We start from the raw sequence: 23,031 nt of genomic DNA, 5'->3' as shown, positions 1-23,031 counted from the left end.
GTATCGTAACACACCCATGTAAAGCATCTGTATACAAATAATTTGAATTTCACAAGATAGTCAACATCATTCGGTTCACATGGGGGTGGTCATAAGGCTTTATGGTCGGTGTTTTCGACGCTTTAGGATTAACTGCTGGCCATCTGCATTCTATCATCATCACTCTCATTTTAGTGAGTTTGTTTTTGTGATAAAACATGCGTTTCTAGTGATCAATTTTCTTTTAGGCTGCACAAATGCCATCAAATTGGTATGTGACAGCTGGATATAAAACGTGAGCGGAGACGCTGCATCTGGATCCTCTCCAACTACAAGCTGTCAGGTGAAATGTGGCAGGAAACTTTACGGGAAATAATGTCTCAGAGAGTGGCTTTGAAAGCCATATTCAGCAACAAACAAATAATTTCATGCTGACAAGTGCAAAGGCAATAAAATATTGGATACCTGGTTAGATCATTTAGCTGTAACAATTCCATAACAGTATTTGAATGTCAGTTTTTTGTACATGTTAAAAGCCATTTCATTTTTTATTGTACGTATGTTCCTTTTGATAGGTCGAGGCAGGCCTATTTGGAGTTATCTAAAGAAGTACCATATTGTAAACGTTGAGTCATAAATTATCTAAACCTGTGTACTAGGCAAATGTCTCATGTCCCAAAACCAGACAGCTTAACATCAGAGGTAGAATGTTTATGATCCTTTTAACAAGTTCCTAATAAATCTAAACCATTTTGGGTCATTCTGTTTTATCTTTTTAACCCATCAGTATCCTGTGTGGGGAGCGGTTACTGTTGATGATACTAAGTTCAATATAATGCATCTCCAACAGCTAGATTGTCTTCAGCACGTTGTTTGCCATTGTTTACAAATTTAGGTCTTTCATCATGCTTTACAATATTTCACCCAATGGAATACGGGTATGAGATTAAAAAAAATGCAATTGTTCTAATACGATTCCAAATTCTTTTCCAATACAAACTTGTAAGCAGGTATAAAAGTCTTAATAAAAAGAAATGGCATATATAGCACAATAAAGGGTATTTTTCAGTGAAATTGTTTAAATCAAATCACGCAACTAGTACCAATGACCTCATTTGGGATATTTAGGAAACTGAAGATGGCAAAGTATTCAAAACATGAAACATTGGCACCCAAGACATCTGGAATTGAAACAAGAGCTTACAAATACTCAAAATCAATTTTGTTTTTTATTCCGGATCTGTAGTCTGTACTTTGTTTCAAATTTACTCTGCTAAATAAGTGCAATAAAAACATTATATTCTAATTTTTTAAGACACCTTTCCCTCCTTTTTGATCTGAAACACCAAAAGCGTTCGGAAAATGAAATGTGGCATTTCCGTGATACACAAACAGTACAAATACAGAGCCCCTCAGAGTGCATCAAATCATAACATATTTACACTCAAGCAAATCAAAGAATTTTTTTGGGGGGGAGAAGGGGTGCACATATGTTTTGCTATGCAAAAAACTATTTGGCAACACATACGTAACATCATGTGCAACAGCTCCAACTTCTATGCAAAGTAAACACACTTTATACACAACAGGAATGTGAGGACTAGGCACTTAGAACTTTTAATTATAGGACCAAAATATCCTTACTGGGCTACAGCTGTGCTTATTAAATAAGAAAAAAAATACAAGGTTTCTTACAAAAGCTGCTTATCTTATACAGGGGCCTGGATCCTGTGCCAGGCAGCACAGGGGGGGGGCACTGGATGAGCTGGCAATGGGCAAACACACATAAAAAGGCAGTTTATATACACCAACGAACACAACTGCATGTCTCCCCAGAAGAGGGGAACTGCACAAATTAGCACGGGCAAAAGTAGCAATCCAGCCAATTAATACATGGTATTTCTATTTTATCCAACCAGTCATGCTTGCAATTGTCAATCACCGAAGACCACGGGGTCCACAGCACCAATTCTTGGCTCTAAGCTAATATTGTTCAATATACCGCTAGCTAATGTTGTTCAAAATACAGCTATCAAAAAAGTTAAACAAAGCAATTCTCATTTTTCCAGTTTCAAAATGTAAAAAACACGTGCTGAACATCTCTATGGCACACATCACAAAAACTACTTTACGAAGTTACGTCACGTAGCGCTTCGGGAGACACACAGCCAGACTCATTTCACGTGTCTCTTGTGCTGAGAAGCTACGTTAACGGAAGATGGAAACCGCTGTTGCCCGCCTCTAGTTTATAAACAGGGCAGCATAAGTGAGATATTGTGTTATTTTGATTTTATACCAAATGAAAAGGGTGAACTCACAGAGCCGACAGTATACAAACGCTGCTAAGAGGCAACACCCTGATTTATATAAGGAGTTTGAAGACGGTCACGTGTGCATGATAACAGATATAAAACATTATAGTTATGTAATTTAGCAGTTCTATATTTCTATTTAAAGTCATGTTTAGCCTGCATGCCAGTTCATTCATATCGCTTTCCTCAGTGATAAGTAGGCGAGGCAAAATGATGAACACAACAAATACAAATGCAAATATAAACCTAAGCTTAGTGTATTACCAATGAGGATTCGTAACAGGATAGCTCTAATTAAAATCAGAATCTGTGTATTGAATTGAGTTTAATTAATAAATAGGCTAATACGGTTAATTTAACATAAATAGGCCTATTTATTTAAAGCAATATAATATTTAAATGGGAATGTTTTACAGTATCGAATCAGTATTGATACTGAGGTACCATGGCAGTGTCAGTGTAGAAGGTCATAATCTTGGTACCATTCAAGCTCTAGTCCAGGGTCCATGTTCATTGTGACCTTATACTGGATCAGCAGCACAGAAGATGAACAGATAATCTCGTAGTAACAACAGTTTGGCAAACAAATAAACCCACTTAATTCTTTTTTCTGCTTAAATGTGATCATTAAATTAATAAATCAATACAGTCACTGTATTTAGGATTAAAAAACAAGATTAGAAACAAAATGTAATAAATAAAGAAGAAAAACTCTTTGTATTTGACAATTACTCTCTCCTCATAATTCATACCCCTGCCCAACTCTGCAAAATTTAGCACAACACACCAGCAAAACAGGTACAGGTACTGGATCAAATGTAACATGACCGCATGATTTAATCGGCTGGAGGGGCGCATTTTACATTCCAGACACACAAGTGAACAAGCAGATAAAAACCATCTCTGCTTTCCAAAACATCTGAAAAAATATAGACCTCACATAGATATTCACAGTTTTAAAAAATTCATTCCATTCATTAAAAATTCAACAATCAGTGAAATAAAAATTGTGTTGAGTCGTTTTGAAATGGTGGGCATGTTTTCTGTACCTAAAGAAGGTGTTTAAACCCCTGCCCTGAGGGAGGGAAATAATCTCAGTCCTTAATTTTTCCAGAACGGTTTCCAAAAAAAGGAAAATCTATTCATTAATTCATCCCCAAAGCATCTGTAGGTAATGTGTATTTGTAAGTCCACCAACATGATTGCCAAAGGGTTTCAGATGCATAAAATAATGTGTAAACCCCTGAAGTTTGGTTAACAATACACTCAGTTAATTGTTTTTCAAGGTTTTTTTCTCCTCCCAAGGAGGAACACTGATTTCTGCCTTTATACCTGCTGTGCAATGACTGAGTACTCAGAAAGGATCATTCAAGAGTATTACATGTGTAAACATCCCTCGTTCACATATTTGTGTGAAACTCCCACTTTGTCATGTTCCCCTTGGAGGTACTAGCAAGTCTGAGCACGGCTTTAGATCCCAGCCTCTGCATGTATGTTTCTACTCCTTCACATGCCAGTAGTCTCCTCTCCGTCTTCCGTTTCCTCCCTCTGGGGAAGCAGCTTGTACTGTTCCGAGCCCAAAGCCCGGAAGGAATTCCGGTGAGGCTCCTCCCCTACCTCTTCATCCAGTGGCTTGAGTGTAGAGGCGGAGTCAGGTTCCATTGTGTTGCATTTCATGTAATCCTCTCTCTCGACGTCTGTCTCGCGCCTGCGTCCCGTCTCCGGCCCTTGGCCGAGTTTGTTTTTCAGCAGCGTATGTAGGTAGCCCAGAGGGACAGGGAGGGAGGCAAATATGATCAACAGCGAGAGGACCACTAGCGCCCACTGCGGGTAGTCCAGCTTTCCTTTCGAAGCCTGAAAAGGGAAGGAATGGGAAAACAATGAGACGGAGCCAGAGAGGGATTACGTCACTTAGGCACTTAGAGATTACGTCACTTAGGAATTTAGGGGTTACGTCACTTAGGCAAAAGCCATTTGTATGTTGCTGCACATCATTTCTATAATTAGTTTGTCGTCGACATGATCAACAGAAACTCGCCCCTGTCACACAACAAAGAGACAAGCAAATTTGTTAAGGGAAATTCCACTTGAGGTGCCAAATTTATTGAACAATGAAACCTCAACATTTAGCACATTCCCGACTTCCGGAATAAGTCAGGATATAAATGAACAAGGAAAATGGTCCTATGGGTATTTTTTTGAATTTACAGCAAACAAACTTTGAGGGTTTCAAAAAAAACGACAAAAACCATCTTGCAAAATTTCAAGCTGAAAATTCTTTTAACTTTTGACCCTTTCTTGAATTTGTGGGTTCTTGACAGAGTTCATCATCGTAATTATACATTACGATCACCTCACTCCAAATATCTTCTGCAAACTATACAGCAAGCCTGCAACGGCAACTGTGAACTGCCAAACTGCGTTGACGGCGTTTCAGCTTGTTGGAAGTGAGTCACAGAATGATATGCGATTCGCAAGCTGAAATACTAGTTCAGCCAGGCAGTTTACCAGCCTAAACAAAGCAAAACACTGCAACGCTCAACAAATCTGTTTCTTACACAAGGTGTTATCCTGCCTTACTCGCTGTCACGTCTTTATGGAAAAGAGATGATATAATAATGCAAAAAAAAAAAACTACTTTCCTCTTCACACTATGCATTCATCATAGACAACAGAATACAACAATAACAATCATGGAATGCAGGATTTTCTATTATTCTTAATTTTCTAAAAAGCTGACAACTGGCTCATTTGAAATCTGGAGGATAAATGGAATATATAAAAGTTTTACTCCCACTAATTGAAATTCCGATGCTCCTCAGTTTACAATGGTGCCACGACGATTTACATTCAGCAGTCATCAAACTTTGAATTTTGATCCATTCCCGGGCTAAAGATATGCCGTATGAAACATGATCAACATGTATGATACTGATGCCAGGCAATAACAGCATCCACCCAGACACAGAGTCCCTGTAGTGATTATGAGCAGAAACATCTCCCACAGTGCTTTACAGTGTATGGTACCGTATTTATTTTCCTGCGTTTAACGAAATTTTCCCAAGCCCTACTAGACAATCAAGTGTATCAGATCATATATTCATATTTGACATATGATATTTTCAGTTTCATTGGAACGTAACCGTGTTATAGGTTGAGGAGCAGTTGTATCTTTTAGTCACTACTAAAATAACTCCCAAGGGCAGGAAAGGGAAATTAATCATCCCAAAAAATGTGTGTTTGATATCTGAAGTGTTAATGCAACTACATTGTATTTGTGTCATATTTAGGAGTCAGCGCTACATGTTTTGTTTTGTTTTTTAAACAAGAACAGTAATTTGCTAAAAATGCATTGTTTTTGTTCCTATTGGTGCTTTTGAACACATTATTTAAAAAGGATTAGTTAACGGATAATCTATGGGTGGAAACATATAGGCTCAACTTGCAATACGCACACAGATCTTTGTGGACCCTACTAAAGGTACATGGTATGTTCTGCACCACACAAAAGATGCTCCCTACTAAAGGTACATGGTATGTTCTGCTCCACACAAAAGATGCTCCCTATTATAGGTACATTGTATGTTCTGCACCACACAAAAGATGCTCCCTACTAAAGGTACATGGTATGTTCTGCTCCACACAAAAGATGCTCCCTACTAAAGGTACATGGTATGTTCTGCTCCACACAAAAGATGCACCCTACTAAAGGTACATGGTATGTTCTGCTCCACACAAAAGATGCACCCTACTAAAGGTACATGGTATGTTCTGCTCCACACAAAAGATGCACCCTACTAAAGGTACATGGTATGTTCTGCACCACACAAAAGATGCTCCCTACTAAAGGTACATGGTATGTTCTGCACCACACAAAAGATGCTCCCTACTAAAGGTACATGGTATGTTCTGCACCACACAAAAGATGCTCCCTATTATAGGTACATTGTATGTTCTGCACCACACAAAAGATGCTCCCTACTAAAGGTACATGGTATGTTCTGCTCCACACAAAAGATGCTCCCTACTAAAGGTACATGGTATGTTCTGCTCCACACAAAAGATGCACCCTACTAAAGGTACATGGTATGTTCTGCTCCACACAAAAGATGCTCCCTACTAAAGGTACATGGTATGTTCTGCTCCACACAAAAGATGCACCCTACTAAAGGTACATGGTATGTTCTGCACCACACAAAAGATGCTACCTATTATAGGTACATTGTATGTTCTGCACCACACAAAAGATGCACCCTACTAAAGGTACATGGTATGTTCTGCACCACACAAAAGATGCTCCCTACTAAAGGTACATGGTATGTTCTGCACCACACAAAAGATGCTACCTATTATAGGTACATTGTATGTTCTGCTCCACACAAAAGATGTTCCCTACTAAAGGTACATGGTATGTTCTGCACCACACAAAAGATGCTCCCTGCGCAGAGTACAGATAATTCAGGCAGCACATGCAAATGCTCTAGCAGCGCACACTTACCGTACTGTGGTTCCAGGCAGTGTACGTTGGCCGTTTCAATATCATCTGCAATACACTCGCCCCCAACAGGCCAATCATGGCCAGCAGGCAGATGTACTTCCACAGGTACTTGTATACCACTGGAGGGCGCCATTGCAACATGTTTTCAATGTCATCCAGGAATCTGCAGCAAAAGGGAAGAACGATGACCACGGCGAGTCCCGCTGCTGACAAACGTACAACTCCAGTTTTTAATCTGTTTAATCACTGTGAACTTTCTAGACATGGGAGTACTTTGCTGGTTGTCTGTGTCTGTAATCCTCACCGATCAGCTCCGTAAACCCAGGAGACACTGAATGTTTCGAAAATGACCACGATGATCAGCGGCAGAGTCGCAGAATAATCGTCGAACATGGTCACAAAGTAGTTGCCACAGCGCTGGGTGAACACGAGTCCAATGACAAAGCCCACTACACAGCTGCAGACTGGGGGACACGCAGGAAACACACAGACACACATTCAGCACTTCTTAGTAGTGTACACTCTACCTGTAAAGTGCACACATGTTAACAAGGTCAAGCAAACCATTAAAAAGAACTTCAAAGCCTACTTTTAAGTACATTTAACAATGTACGAGTCACTCTGTGATCTTATTTGCTTACCTGAAAATCTCCTTCATGTGACCTCGCAGACATTACATACACGTGAAAACCATGTAAATCATCATATAAAATTTCAATTACAATGTTTTAAAATGTCGCAACATGTGCAATGGTTTACAAGTGTAATGCCTAAATATTAATTCTCTCTGATTTATTTTATGTCTAAGAAAAAATGATTAACATTTCAGTGAATCTGATAAATAAAGACATTAATAATTATCAATAACTGGAGAAAAAATTCCCGTTTATTGTCAGTAATTGTTGAATATAAATTGATCACAATCAGAACACATATGTTCTCCCACTTCACATTGTGTACTCCCAATTTACTTTGAGAAATACCATTAGTATAACTGGTATAATTCAAGTTTAACAGGTGAAGTTTTGAAATCATCATTTAACCCAGGTGATTCTAATGTGACCTCATGTATAAACCCTGAAGCCATATGTAAAATGAGCGATTTGTAATTCAGCCCTGTAGGACACTGGAGTCCATAGGCTCAGTCGATAAAGGTGAGAGTAGACAGGAATCGGTCTTATTTAACTAGGTTGAAGAGGGGGTGCACTAATGTGAACATTTTTGCCCAAACTATTCACCGAAACATTTCTATCTAATATTACAAATACAGACAACCGGTTAACCTCTGAGGGCCAACAATCTGCATTGACATTGATGTCGGTGCCGTTACTTCTTAAGGTCTTCTGAATGTGTGTAGTAACCACATCATACAATTCAGGCAGTGAGACCTGGAAGACTGTAAGGTTCTAAATGGTGAATGAACCAACAAAATCCCTCATCCCCCTGCGGAAAACGGCTAATCACCCAAAGCAATCTCCATTACTTTAGTACCGACATCTTTAGCACTGCTGCTGCTAATCAAGTACCAGCTGGCAATATCAACCAAGACAGACATTCCAGACCAATACCAATATCTGAAATTTTAACGAATATTGGCTAAAACTGATTCGTTAATCAATATCTCATACATCTCTAGATTGGAGAGAAGGAAAATCCTCAAGAAAGCATCTCACTTGAATCTGCGAAAAGGCAACGGTTTCTAAATGCTGTCAAACAGAGAATCTACCTACTGCGGCCCAGGGGGGCCTTTTGTTGGACCAACATCCTGAACTTGGGAAGTAGGTGCCAAGATGGTTACAAAGAGGGACATATAAGAATATTGGACAAGAAAGTGAATGCTAATGAGGGGAGCCTCGAGAGCCAGCAGGAAGAAGAGCGTGGTTAACGCGACTCACCTGTCAGAGCCGTCTTGTGTCGCATCAGACGCTTGAAGTTGTCTGTGAGGGGCGTGAGGATGCCCTGCATGGTGCCAAGCATGGTGCTGAGGCCCAGGTTCAGAAGCATGAGGAAGAAGAGTGCTGACCAGAAGGGACTGGCGGGGAAGAGCGACATGGCCTCTGTGAAGGCGATGAAGGCCAGCCCGGTCCCTTCCACACCCTGGGAATGAGCAGCAGGGGGCGCCGGTAAGAGGTCGCTTCACAAACAGACAACATGACATACCAAAGCGGGTGGGGGGGGGGGGGGGGGGCACCTTGTTCATCTCCTCCTCCGGGTCGCAGTCTGTAACATTCACTGGAACGCTCGACCGGTGGTGCAAGAACCAGTTTCTGTACTCCTCCAGCATCACAGAATCAGGTGTAGAAATGTTAGTCCAGTTCAACAAATGGTTCAGCTCAAACTCCCCAGAGGAAATCCCAGACAGGAGTGCTAAATTCCTGAGGTGAGAGACCAGGGGAAACTTCAGCAAGCAGTGCACCAAGGTCACACACACGCAAATACAAAGAGGGGTAACGCTAGACAGGTCATGTAAGGGCTCTGTGCCTGGGGTCTCTAACTGAAATAGCCTGGGGGCAGTCCAGTCTTCTCCCAAGGGGACCATTTTGCCATTTTGGCTACTTTTTTATGAGCCGAAAGAGAAACGAGGGAGAGGATGTAACGTTAATTGTTACATCACCGGTGGTGAAGCTTGCTGGGGGGGCAGGGCTAGCTTCTCTAAGGTGCCACATGGTTTCAACCGGCACTGCTGCTAATCAATATGAAAACCAAGTCTAAGATAACTACGAAAAATATCACAGTGAAAAAAGAAAGATCACCCCGTGGGGGAGATTTATTTATGAATTAATCTCCATCTCATAGGCCATTAGTGTGAGACCTCGGCTCGATTTAGCATCCCAAGCCCCCATCACGCGACCCCCCCTCACCGGGTCACACACTCCATGGCCTTGGTTTTGGCACGGAAGCCCAGCACGGCAAACACCACGAGGGTAGCCAGAATGGATGTGAAGAAGTTGATGAAGGAGACCATGAGGGCGTCTCGGTGGCAGTTGTTCCTCAGGGGGTTGTAGGAGGAGTAGGCGATGACGGAGCCAAAGCCCAGCCCGAGAGCGAAGAAGACCTGGGTGGCCGCCTGCCGCCACACCTGCACGCTGCCCCAGATCTCCAGCTGGAAGGACAGGAGTTACCAAGCTGAAGGACACTCAACACATGTATCCTTTTACATCTGAGCTCAAATTGCCTAAATTCACGACAAGCTGGAGGATGGAGTGAAGCGCTATTTGGTGCACGTCACGGTGGAAGCCGTACCTTAGGGTAGATCATGTGGATGATGCCCTCAGATGCTCCATCCAACATTAACCCCCTGATAAGAAAGCACAGCAGCACAACGTAGGGGAAGATGGAGGAGAAATACAAAACCTTGAAGAAAAGCGGGGGAGAGTGGAGGCGGCGTGTTAATCATGCCAACAGAGCACATAATGTACTTTTCACAAAGCAGCTACACACATATGAGTACCTTGCCCGATGACTTGATGCCCTTGATCATAGCAAGGCAAACAGCAGTCCAAGCAGCTAGCAGACAGATGGTCATGACAGAGTTTAACTGGCCTGTCTCGTTGATGGTGTCGGTGATGTCCAGAGCCTTGCGGAACCAAAAGTATGTGGTGGGAGAACTGTTCGTGCACTCATTCACTATGAGAGACAGAGACCATTTTAGTTTTAACACTATACCTACAGTTATTTCAATACTTTTAAGTGTAGAACAGAACAGAGATACTTTATTAATGGTTATTCTGCCCATCACAATTTACTGGGCCACACACAGCCACACACAAAAGTAAATGAAGTACCATAAGATCCAGCCTGTGTATACCAGGCATTTACAAAGTTGAGGTAGATTAAAGGTTGTGAAAGGAAGCTGTTCATGTATGGGAAGTTTTAAAACAAATTGTTATAAAAAGAAACACCTGCATATTAGTCTGATTTATGAAGACACAAAACAACTATGAAAAACACCTGTCTGGTTCATGTTTAAATACACATTGTTAGCCGAAGGAGTAAGTCTAGGTCCCGTGACGGACACCGATGGCTGTGATGTTATGGCAAGTTGCCGTGTCCACCCACCAGTCCGGTTGTGAATGGGCTCAGGGCATTGCTCCCAGGGCAGGGGGGACTGGAACGAACTGCCCAGATAGAAGAGGCTCCATGCGATGATGACGTTATAGTAAAGGGCTACGAAGAAGCACACCTTGCGAAGGAAGAGAAGGAAAGGAAGTCAACACGGGGGCTGATGCTGAAAACCAGAAGAGTGAACCAACAGACCATATCACAGCTGTCAAACATGTACACATGCTCACCACAACAACGTAACCGAGATTGTAAACCTGTTTCCTGTTAAGTCAGAGAAACTCCCAGACTATGTATAGTTTAATTCTGACGTGTGTCAGGTCAGGACTCAGGTACTTAGAACTGAGAAGTCTGACAAGTGTTTACAGATCAGCTTGTTGTACCGGTTTTTGGACATAACTTCAGAAGACAACTGGTGTGCGTTCTGATACGCAGAAAAAACGACTAAGGTGAGGAGTCTTAATATTGGAGGCAGCGCAATATCAGGTGACCAGCTCATTCACTCACCTGTGCCTAAATATTTACCATGGAAAAACAGAACTTGTGCTTTGTCTCTCAAAGACACTGCTGCCTGATACTAGTTATCCTGCCCAAGACCAGGCAACCATTTCGTTTCTTTGTGTGTTTCTGCTGTGCTGAAGTGGATACAGATGCCATTTTTTTTAACTAATCCCGTTTTGTTAAACCTGTACCCCAGTTCCCTATTCCAACTGCCTCACACTTCAGTCACATGATTCTTTTAGCCACCCTGATTGGTTCAAGTCTTACAAGTTAGGTTTAAGGAACTATTTACAATACTGTAACCACCTATTTCTCCCAGATGTGAAGATAAGTGCCACAGTGCAGGTGCGTCAATAGGAGACCGAAAGCAAACTGAATGTCAAACTATTTGAGGAAAAACATTCAGTCGACCTTCTCGGCAGTCTAACCTCTGGCAAGCGAAGGAATGTCACTTGCATACTCTACATACCAACTGCATATTCTTTGGAGGTAGGGTTTACAGGAGCAAATAAAGCTGCAGTCACAGTCAGCATGAATAAATGCAAGCAGATCACAGAGCATTTGAAAACAAAAAGGAGATTCACACTGTCCTGATGTCTTCACAGAAGTTTATACCCATCTAATCTACCAATCAAATCCACTCCTTAAAATTGATACTGACAAAATTTCAAAATATCTCAATTTTTTGCAATAAACATTGCGATATTTACAAAACAAAAAATTTACCCCAAAAAAAAAAAAAAAGCTAAATGGAACTTATCTACAAATCCAGTCTGTCAGATAACTTGGCTGTGCTGTCTGGGGCAGAGTGCCGACAAACCACTTGCTTTTACTAAATATCGTCTCTATGGAATCCAAAATGCATCCATGCAGCAGAAGGCGAATATCTTTTGGCAGCCAGTGATTATTCTTATTCGAGAATGATTCTGATTGGCTCAGAGAGCACACGTAGAGCTCAGGCAAACGCAGCGGCGGTAAACTTCATTCATTTTTTGACATCAAAAACCATCATTAACACTGCACAGCTTGCTAACTTTCAGAGCAAAAATGTTTTAGCGAAACACTGAGGATCTCTGTTCCGCGCATCTTATTGCGGAGACCCACCCCCACATCATTCAACAAATTTTAAATCGGCAAGATTTTGAAATGCTGGAACACCGTAAAATAACGGTGCTTTTGAAAATATCAAAGTATATTTTCTAGATGGTATGACTGTATGAAGCTTAATCTCAACTTAGCTGACTACTTCAGTCTTTGCAATGTGACGACGGCACATACATAAAATCTGAAGTGAATCTTAAAATCACACATCGCCCAGCCCTCATTCAGAAGGTAAGAATATGCAAATAGGAGGTTACTATTATATGTAATTGGAAAAATAACTAACTATTCCAGCAAGTTTAGTTAATCTGAGTAAAAAAAAAAACCCAAACACACACAATCACCAATAATGCTACTCTGTGCTGTGTATCATGCATCATTGCCATACATGCAGATAACTGAAAATTATTATTAGAAGTGTAAACATGTTTTTTCTTTAGAAAACAGGTTACAACGGATGATTTTAGTGTGATGGTATCATGGTACTGATAGTGAAAAAATGACAAAACACTGAAAATAACAGCTCTAATTCAATAAAAAGGTGAACAGTCAAACAATTCACTTTACTGCTATAAAGATAAGGAGGTACAGATGTAAGAAGGCAGTCAGTTGGCGCGGTGATATGGGAAACCGAACAGCCAGGTACTAAATCCATTTGAAAAAGTGAACATTCCAAAACACCGACAGACTGATGGATGTACACATCTCATCCCATCACAGAAAAGCAGGGACAGGACACTTTTAGCCATAAAGCTACCAAACAGACTGATGGATGTACACATCTCATCCCATCACAGAAAAGCAGGGACAGGACACTTTTAGCCATAAAGCTACCAAACAGACTGAGACCACAGGACATGTCTGCAGCTGTACTAAACCACATCCATACAAGCATCTAAAATGTGGAAATTATTTAGTCTTTGTAACTAACATGAAAAACAAATAAAGTATGTCAAGTACAGCACCAGGAAATGAGGGAGAATCATCTGCTCACCACGCAGCTGGAGTATCCGATTCCGGCCAGTTTCGGAGAGATGTGTTTCCACACTCCGATGCTGCCCTGTCGGATGCACTGTCCGGCCGCCAGCTCCAAGAAGAAGAGGGGAACTCCCACCACAGCGAGCAGGAGCACGTAAAGCAGGAGGAAGGCTCCTGGGGGGAGAGCCAGGGAGAGGCTACACGTCTCACAGAAGCCACATGTATGCTGTAAGAGCATATATGCAGCAAAAGAAGAGTGAATCCTCACCGTGCTGTGTGCACATACCACATGCGGAGGTGCAAAGTTCCGGTCCAGAAAGTAAAGATCCAGAGAAACCAGTTCATTATACAGAGTCACAGTCACAGAGCACTCAACTGATTTGTTGAAACAAAATTTTGGTCTGGATTTTTACTTTCTCAACCTGAAATTTCCACTTCGTACACTGTTAATAGCACCAACTATTTTTAACTGTGTTTCGTTATTCCACGTGGAAATTAAACTCCCAAAACGCACATGCTGTAATTTTGTTTCTACCCAAATTCACTGCTAAAACTCAAAACACACATTTCATGCATGTAAATGTACGTTTACAGTTTACATGCTCTACTTCAGCAGGAAACCTCTGGAGTCTAGACATTCAATGTAAAGCTGCCATTCTTGGCCTTCCAAGGCCAAAACTCAGCGTGTCAGGAAACAACTTAAATTGTCGTTAAAATTAAAAAACCACTGCAATTACATCACAACTTCTACTGCTCTGTCTGACACCAGATTCTTGCACTCGCATTTGATAACCTAGCATCCAATCGCAGTGCACATGAGAATATTTACTGCAGGCATCCATCTATTCATCTCCTAGAACTGGTACAGCATGTTCTTAGGGGGCCTGGATCCCATCCCAGGATGCACAATGCACACTATGGACAGGATGCCATTACAGGCAGCAACCCAATTCCTGTCAAAAGTGAAGTGACATAATAGCAGTACTCACCTCCCCCGTTCTGATGGCAAAGGTAAGGGAACCTCCAGACGTTCCCCAACCCGACACTGAAGCCCACCTGGGCTAGCAGGTACTGGATCTTACTGGCCCAGGCATCGCGGGCTGGCTCCATGGCTGTGCCCAGTGAGCTGCCATTTCCATCCAAGAGCTGCGCATCAGACTGGGTGTCTGCCATCATTCTGCCATCCTCGTCAGCAGGCAAAGGGGTCTTCTCCATCTGGCAAGACAGTGACACCAGCAACTGTGACACAGTTGCATACACAACTACTGCCTTATTGCATTAATCATACAAAGAAATCCTGAGCAATGCACATCAGGTTATGGATTTTCATATATCATCTACCCTACTTCCAGCTAACATGTAAAATAGAGATGCGCGGATGGCGGTTATATCCGCGGGCGCTGCGGATAATCCGCGGGTTGGGTGGGTCGGGTAATAAAAAAATACATTTTAATTAATTGCGGGTGGGTCGCGGGTGGATGAGATCAATCATTAATGATGCAAATATCAACTACATTCTCTAAAATACGATCATGTTTTAAATGCATTTTTCATCAGGCAGACAGTCGCTAATTTGCGCTCTCGTTTTCAAAAAATACGTGCGTGGCGGGAGGAGGGGGGTTCATTTCTTAAAGCAGAAATGGAGGCGAAACAGATCCGAGAGACTAAAAAAGGGAGAATTAAAAACAAAACAGAAGGAAAGAAAAGTGCTGTGTGGGAGCGGTTTAGCGAAGTGCCTATCGCCTGTTACCTATCGTCTGTATAAGTGCCTACGAGTTTTTTTTGGGGAAAAAAAGTTCTTAATAGTTCTCTTCTTTTTTTTTAAATCTATTTGGAAAGCATAATATTCTGTATTATTTGAATAGATAGGGCTAATAAAATTGCCGTTATCCAGTCATTGTGTGTTTATGTGTTGCAGCGACAGAAACGGTGATATTCCCATTAAAGTCTGAATGGAGTAGGAGACTGTTTATTTTATTGAGAAAATGTTGGTTAATCTGGCCAAAGACAAAATTTGTTTTATGAATAAATGTTCATTTAAAGCAACATACGTATTATTTTACTATCAGAGATGCGCAGATTAGCTCTAAAGTCACTGAATCTGCTATTAAAGAAGCGGGTGCGGATATCTATATCAGAGAAAATTATAGGTGCGGGCGGGTGGATGATTTGTTTAAAGCCGCGGATTCGGGTGACATTTTAGCTGATCCGCGCATCTCTAATGTAAAAAATAATAGCATTGAATCTTATTGTTGAAACTTTCGCTAGTCCCGCACAGATACATGGCTTTTTTCAAGCATAAATACAGGGGGGGGGAAATCTACGGAGGCACCTATATCAACATCAAATTAAAACGACACGTTACAAGTAAACTACTTTCAAAACAAACAGTTACTTTAAAGTTTATTAGTCTATAATATGTATAACACTCGCCAACTTCTCGGAAGGCGCATCTGCACTGCTGTACTGTCTGCACTGGGCTACAAGCTTTCAACGAAATGGAAAAATGACACGGCAGACTTTTCCGACAGGCATTTGTAAGCTGATAGAGAGTATTTGCGGTTTAACATGACACACTTTACGGATACAAAACACCATAAAGAAAACCATTATAAAATAACCGCCCCTGAGATCTAGCGCTGCTATTTCCTCGTAGCCTATTAAATAAGCACATTCTCTCTTCGGCTCGTCCGTGTATCACACTGGCTCTTTTTGTTAAACTACACACTCAAACATTGATTAGCAACTTTGTAGAGTTAAAAAACCGGGTTATTATTAACTATTTTGAATTAAATCATCACCCTGGTCGCTGATCCGAACAACAGGCGCCGTAACAGCACATGGAGGCAACACATGGTGTATCCGGCTATTCCCGGAAAATAAAAATAACAATAAAAAATTGATCACACGGTCCACGCTTTACTACTGTTACACACCGCAGTGATACACGTATCCAGAAATGTTTCCGTTCTTTTCTTTTGTATCGATTTCCATTTGCCGTAAATGTAGCTGGCCTCGCTCGCTTTTCATCATGATCTTATCTGCTATAGTTTATAATCCACCGCGACTGTATTTAGCCATAAAATAAAGAAAAGGAAGAACTCGGACCATGACCCACACACCGCGGTCGATAGTATTTGTTATATACGATACATTATATAACTTACTGTCCCCGATCGGGAGGCGGCAGCCGGCGGGTAGCTCTTCCTCACCGTCTTCCGGCTGCTCGCCCTAGTAGTCAGATAACGCGGGACCGCGACCAAGGTGTTGAGCACGGATTCAGGCTGCCGTGCTATGCCCATTTAAACCATTTAATAAACCGTGGAGTGCTTTGAAAAACATATCGGTTACTGGTGCAATTTCGAGGCAAACTGAGAGTGTGCCCAAATTAGAAATAATAATAATAACACGTGTATCCAATTATGTTACACATCATTATGGATTACTCAGAAACACATCGATCTCAAGGGGGCCTGCAGCTTATATTGCGTGCACACACATGCACAAAGTCGGGACAATTCGGAGACACTAGTGGTCCTAACATATTTTTGGGCTGTGGGAGAAATTCGGCACCATGCAAGGACAAAGATAATATTCTACTGTACAGTACCACCTGCTGTCCACGATGGTAACCACATCACTATGCACACACAGGTGGGTAAATTATATTAATATGCACATTAAAAATAACCTCTTACAACTGGTGTTTGGTGATGCTTCCTGAAATAGCTTGTGTGTAATTGCGACTTGACTTCATCATTATACTGCATAATTTCTTTAGCGCCAAAACGAGCATTGCTCACGAACTGCTTGCCCCCTGTCCTCAGAGCGGTGAACACTCAATAGTGTGACGATCAAGACACTAATTTAAAACCATGTCACTATGAAGCCCCAGATATGAATAATAAAAAAAAAAGTTCAGGGTATATTGTGGAATGATACTTCAATTAATTTTCTTGTGGGAAAATGGTGCCACGCCCCTGTGATTGAAGTCTAGATACTGGCAAGACTCTTACTTGGTGTCAAAGACCATAAAAGCAACAGGTCTTCATTCATAATCTGAATGCTAAAATGATCAAAGCAGCACAGACAACATAAATCAAATCTGTATCACTAAGAGTGACAGAACACTTCACTTTTCTTGGCAGGTTAAATTCCATTTCCCCTTTGTTGGTTTCCCTAATTAAACACATTTTTCAAATTTGTGCAAGATATACTGACAGGTAAAAAAAATGCATCAGCTTGAAACATAGAGAACAAACATATACACAGACTGGAAACTGTACAATGGGGAGAGGCCAGAATTCACATCACACTCACATGCACCTTCAATCCTTAAACAACTCCTTTCAGAATCTGAAACAAATAATCATTTTTTAAATTAATTTAGAAACCATTTTACCATTATAATACCACTATTTAGCTATTCAAATACCATTTGAAATGCATATAATAGACAATGTATCCATCCTAAATGCAGCCTAATGTCTGCAGTAGCAGACTACCCAATGGAGTCAGCACACACCTTAGCTGAGTGACAATGTGCAGGTGCCCAGCCTTTATCACCTCGTTTTCATTAAATACAATAGCGACTGAAGACCCCCCTCTTCACCGTAAGGTAAGAACCTGCAACGCTAAACAGACCAAATACACCAACAACAAAGTTATGTTTCAGTGTGACGGAAAGTCATGCTGCTTGTCATAGTTTTATTTACAGGATTAAAAAATGGCTACATTCAAAGAATCATCAGAGGGGGAAGAAGACACGCAATACCAATCAGACCCAGGTCAAGTGCAATTTCAAAACTCAAATATGATTCTAAAGGTATCAAGCAAGTCACCCATAAGCCACAGCTAATGACAGGCTCTATAAACCATGAAGTCATTAAAACTCTAGTAAAACACTCTTGTTGCCGTATATCACTCTATTCCATGGCTGTTAAAAACGATTAGAATCCAAAACCCATCCTTACCCACAAGTCCCCGATCAGGTACTAACAGGTCTTAGCCTTTGAATTCTGATGGCTTATTTCACTCAGTTCATTATTGGTAGCATTTTACTAGAATCAAAAATTACATAATAGAGTCAAGTAATTAAAGCTAAGAAGCAGCACCACACCTAAGTGACACCAGCTCATAAGCGTAATGAGAATTAAACAGCCACTCAATTCCAGCCTTCACATGCCCCTAATCTTGCTTTTCATCCACTGCCCATAGGCACTCTTTCAAGCCAGAGCGTTTACCGTTCACACCATTCAAAAACACATGCTCATAAAACTTTATCAGAATCGCTCGCAGCATTCAGATAAGTCACAATTTCCAGTTTTAACCTAATGTTTGAGCATCACACTTCATTTAGGACACAATTTGGCCATACAGTATAAGTGATATGATGAGTATATGCTATGTATAATCCTTCAAAGTTATACTTTTTATTGAGGATAACTGGAATATAATGGTTTATCTTTCTGTATGAATAAAGGTTTATCTACCATTTCTCAATATGCTAATTTACATACAACAATAAAACCCAAACCTTAAAAATCATATACCAAACACAATTTCATGAGGAAAAGAAAGTTAAATATACTGCCACAAGTATTTGCTAAAACAAATTCTGAGCCTACGCAGAAAGAGAGACTGGAACTTTAGCTCTTTTGGTAAAATGCAAAACAGTCCACAAAGGAGAAGAAAACACAAAACAAGCTACAGGCAAATAAGAAGAGCAGCACAATCAAAAATGAAGAACTTCTCAAAGTGACTTCTACTGCTGTGAACTGAGGCTCAGTATATAATCACCTTGAATACAGTCGCAGTGTCTACCTTCTGCAAGGTCCCCTCAGAATAGTTACACTCACACAGCATACACAGTATGCACCCAAAGTCAGACACACCCCAGGATTAAAAAATGGCTACATTCAAAGAATCATCAGAGGGGGAAGAAGACACGCAATACCAATCAGACCCAGGTCAAGTGCAATTTCAAAACTCAAATATGATTCTAAAGGTATCAAGCAAGTCACCCATAAGCCACAGCTAATGACAGGCTCTATAAACCATGAAGTCAGTAAAACTCTAGTAAAACACTCTTGTTGCCGTATATCACTCTATTCCATGGCTGTTAAAAATGATTAGAATCCAAAACCCATCCTTACTCACAAGTCCCCGATCAGGTACTAACAGGTCTTAGCCTTTGAATTCTGATGGCTTATTTCACTCAGTTCATTATTGGTAGCATTTTACTAGAATCAAAAATTATTACATAATAGAGTCAAGTAATTAAAGCTAAGAAGCAGCACCACACCTAAGTGACACCAGCTCATAAGCGTAATGAGAATTAAACAGCCACTCAATTCCAGCCTTCACATGCCCCTAATCTTGCTTTTCATCCACTGCCCATAGGCACTCTTTCAAGCCAGAGCGTTTACCGTTCACACCATTCAAAAACGCATGCTCATAAAACTTTATCAGAATCGCTCGCAGCATTCAGATAAGTCACAATTTCCAGTTTTAACCTAATGTTTGAGCATCACACTTCATTTAAGACACAATTTGGCCATACAGTATAAGTGATATGATGAGTATATGCTATGTATAATCCTTCAAAGTTATACTTTTTATTGAGGATAACTGGAATATAATGGTTTATCTTTCTGTATGAATAAAGGTTTATCTACCATTTCTCAATATGCTAATTTACATACAACAATAAAACCCAAACCTTAAAAATCATATAGCAACCACAATTTCATGAGGAAAAGAAAGTTAAATATACTGCCACAAGTATTTGCTAAAACAAATTCTGAGCCTACGCAGAAAGAGAGACTGGAACTTTAGCTCTTTTGGTAAAATGCAAAACAGTCCACAAAGGAGAAGAAAACACAAAACAAGCTACAGGCAAATAAGAAGAGCAGCACAATCAAAAATGAAGAACTTCTCAAAGTGACTTCTACTGCAGTGAACTGAGGCTCAGTATATAATCACCTTGAATACAGTCGCAGTGTCTACCTTCTGCAAGGTCCCCTCAGAATAGTTACACTCACACAGCATACACAGTATCCACCCAAAGTCAGACACACCCACCATAAGTGGAAGAAAATTTCAAAATTAGGCTGTATTACATTAAGTAACCTCTGTGTGTGTTTTACCACAATACCAAACGGTGGGATTTCAAAATTATGACTGGTCCAGACTGATGAAGCACATCAGTCTGCACACAATAGTTCTACAGATACTAAAACAACAGTGAAATATGTCTAAAATTCTACAGGCTACTGGAACCATTTACTGTGGTTTTTCTGAATAACCATCTACCAGTTTTGCACGGTTCCATTATAGCCACCTATTACCTGTGGAAATAGTATCTCACTTAATTGGCACACAGCAGTTTCTATATCTTGTCATGTTATTTTGAACCCAAGTCAGAGCTTCTAGGTTTGATTAGGTCTATTATTATTCAGCTGAAAAAGGAATTCTCAGCTCAAGATGAGTGAAGAGTGATGCAGGTTGACATGTTAGGTTTTCTTATACACTGCTGTAAATACCTAACGCAGTTCTCAGAGATCGACACTAATTTCTAGGTGAAGTAATACCACTAATTAATTGTTGGAAAATTATTATAACTACGTCAAGCAAAGAATTTGCCACACCGAGATGTATTTCTTGCTATGGAACATCTTACGAATTGTAGCCATGTTAGGTAACACGTAAGATCACTTTCAAACACAAAAATGTACGTGATAATAAAATATTACTTCCAATGTTTCCCCAAACAAAACGTATCGAAATGCTCTGAGAAAAGAAAAACCTGTAGCGAATAATCATCGGTTTATGTTTCAGATTAATGCATTTTAATAATTCGAATCAGATACATGTTGTTGCCATTTATTCTGTACTGTCTGAGTGTGTAGGGGAGCGTGTCACAGTGTCCCCGGATAAGCTGCATTCCTGTTCGTGACTGCCACCCCGCCCCTCACCGTTAAAGGATGGATGATGCAATCATTTGATATCGTTGCCATATGCTACCACAAATCATGAACAATGTAACAAAAATCATGATGGCGAATTGTTTTACTGAAAGAGAAATCAATCGCATATTATGTAATTTTAAACGCAAAGGCTTTCATAGTTGGTGGTATACATTATTCACAATGCATCACCACATGAGATACGCAAAAACTTAATATTAAATAAGCCAGCAACAATAACTAGGTAAAAATTAATTTAACTATTTTCTAGGCCCATACTAATGCGTGTAATATATGTAACGAATAGGATACAAACTTAAAGTCAATGCAGTCATATATACTTTTTAGAAACGGTGTGCTACATACCCCTTCCTTAAACTTTTTAAAAACCGTTTCTAAATAAACAAAACATGCGAATTATGACTCTCCATAACAAAATCTGTAAGAATAAATAACATGCTCATAGTACGTTAATAACGCCACATGCCATAAAATGTATTTTAAAAACAGTTTACCTTGCACTACCAGGGAAATAACTTTAAGTCTATAATGAGGCACTTTTTCATTCTTCGTCTTCAACGTAAAAACACAGAGATAATATTTTGCTTAACACGCACAAATTCTGGAAGTGAGAAAACTGCATATACACAAAAAGTCCGGTTTTCTTTCAAGTATCTTTAAACTTGAGGTTGTCACGTTGTAAGACTAATACGCCACGTTGGACCACGCACGTCCATCAAATTCTAGAAGAAGCGAAAGGTTACGCCCCCTGCTATTTGATTGGTTGTCCACTACTACATGTTTAAAATGACGCTACCTAAGCCTGTTCTTCTCAATCGTGGTCCTACCAGCCAACTGTATTTACTAGTTCACATTAGATTTTGCTCCCAGGGGTGAACATGGCCACCCCAAAGTAGCAAAAACGAAATATGGATTATTCTGTTTCCTACGGTGAACCATAGAAGAAACACAGTGCAGTGCGCCTCCTGGTGGCCACCCCAAAGTTTTCAGCAGGCGTCGCTGTTTGCTCCAGTGAAGCTTTTCGTTATTTGGTTTTGATTTAGAGTAGGCTACCAGAAGAACAATCCCGAAGTGTTTACCACAAAGATCGCCACTGCTTCTCTGCCTCAATTGAAACTTCGCCTAGTGCATTCATTTGCATGTCTGTACAAATTTATTTGACATAAACAACCTTAAATTGCTGGATGTAGAATTTCTCCTGCATTAACCTGTAATTTTATGCTGCCCTTGCAGCAGTTTAAATTACAGCCTCTTTGGATTTTATTTCCTCCGTCTTCCGGATTGAACAGTATGCCACAAATACGAAGATATTTTTATGCACCACAGCCTAATCGATACTTCGCCCATTTTCCGTTTGTCATGTTGATCCCACTGTGATCTTATTTTATCATTGATGAAAAAACAGCAATGACGTGTTTTGTGTGAAACAGGTTTGCTTTATCTTTATGACACGATTGATTTCATTTGAAAATACTGGACAATAATGAAGTAGCGCATAGTTTCCTTAATGAGTTGCACTAAGGACATTATAATGGGACGAGTCTCATCTCTCACTCTCTCTCTCTCTCTTCAATTCATCAAAATCTATTGGTATGACATAAAAAGTATTACA

General features: G+C 40.4%; 1 protein-coding gene across 7 annotated transcripts; it reads right to left on the bottom strand.

Moving 5' to 3' along the window:
* Window positions 1-1,189: 1,189 nt before the first annotated feature.
* On the bottom strand, window positions 1,190-22,161 carry LOC111847732 (sodium-dependent neutral amino acid transporter B(0)AT2-like). 7 transcript variants are annotated; one of them, XM_023819163.2, is made up of 12 exons: window positions 21,914-22,161; window positions 14,421-14,646; window positions 13,448-13,605; window positions 10,849-10,972; window positions 10,241-10,416; window positions 10,033-10,143; window positions 9,651-9,892; window positions 8,981-9,164; window positions 8,685-8,886; window positions 7,094-7,253; window positions 6,790-6,952; window positions 1,190-4,145 (listed from the first exon to the last, which is right to left on the bottom strand). In XM_023819163.2, exons 2-12 carry the CDS (start codon window positions 14,644-14,646, stop codon window positions 3,798-3,800), a joined length of 2,094 nt encoding a protein of 697 aa, XP_023674931.1. In that variant the 5' UTR covers window positions 21,914-22,161; the 3' UTR covers window positions 1,190-3,797. The 7 variants fall into 7 exon arrangements, with proteins under 7 accessions (XP_023674931.1, XP_072568738.1, XP_023674935.1 ...); XM_072712637.1 differs by lacking the exon at window positions 21,914-22,161 and adding an exon at window positions 19,231-19,775; XM_023819167.2 differs by lacking the exon at window positions 21,914-22,161 and adding an exon at window positions 18,405-18,778.
* Window positions 22,162-23,031: the final 870 nt, after the last annotated feature.

The sequence above is a fragment of the Paramormyrops kingsleyae genome, chromosome 5, assembly GCF_048594095.1.
Source record: "Paramormyrops kingsleyae isolate MSU_618 chromosome 5, PKINGS_0.4, whole genome shotgun sequence".
Classification (NCBI taxonomy): domain Eukaryota; kingdom Metazoa; phylum Chordata; class Actinopteri; order Osteoglossiformes; family Mormyridae; genus Paramormyrops; species Paramormyrops kingsleyae.
This window is presented reverse-complemented; position numbering and strand designations above follow the sequence as displayed.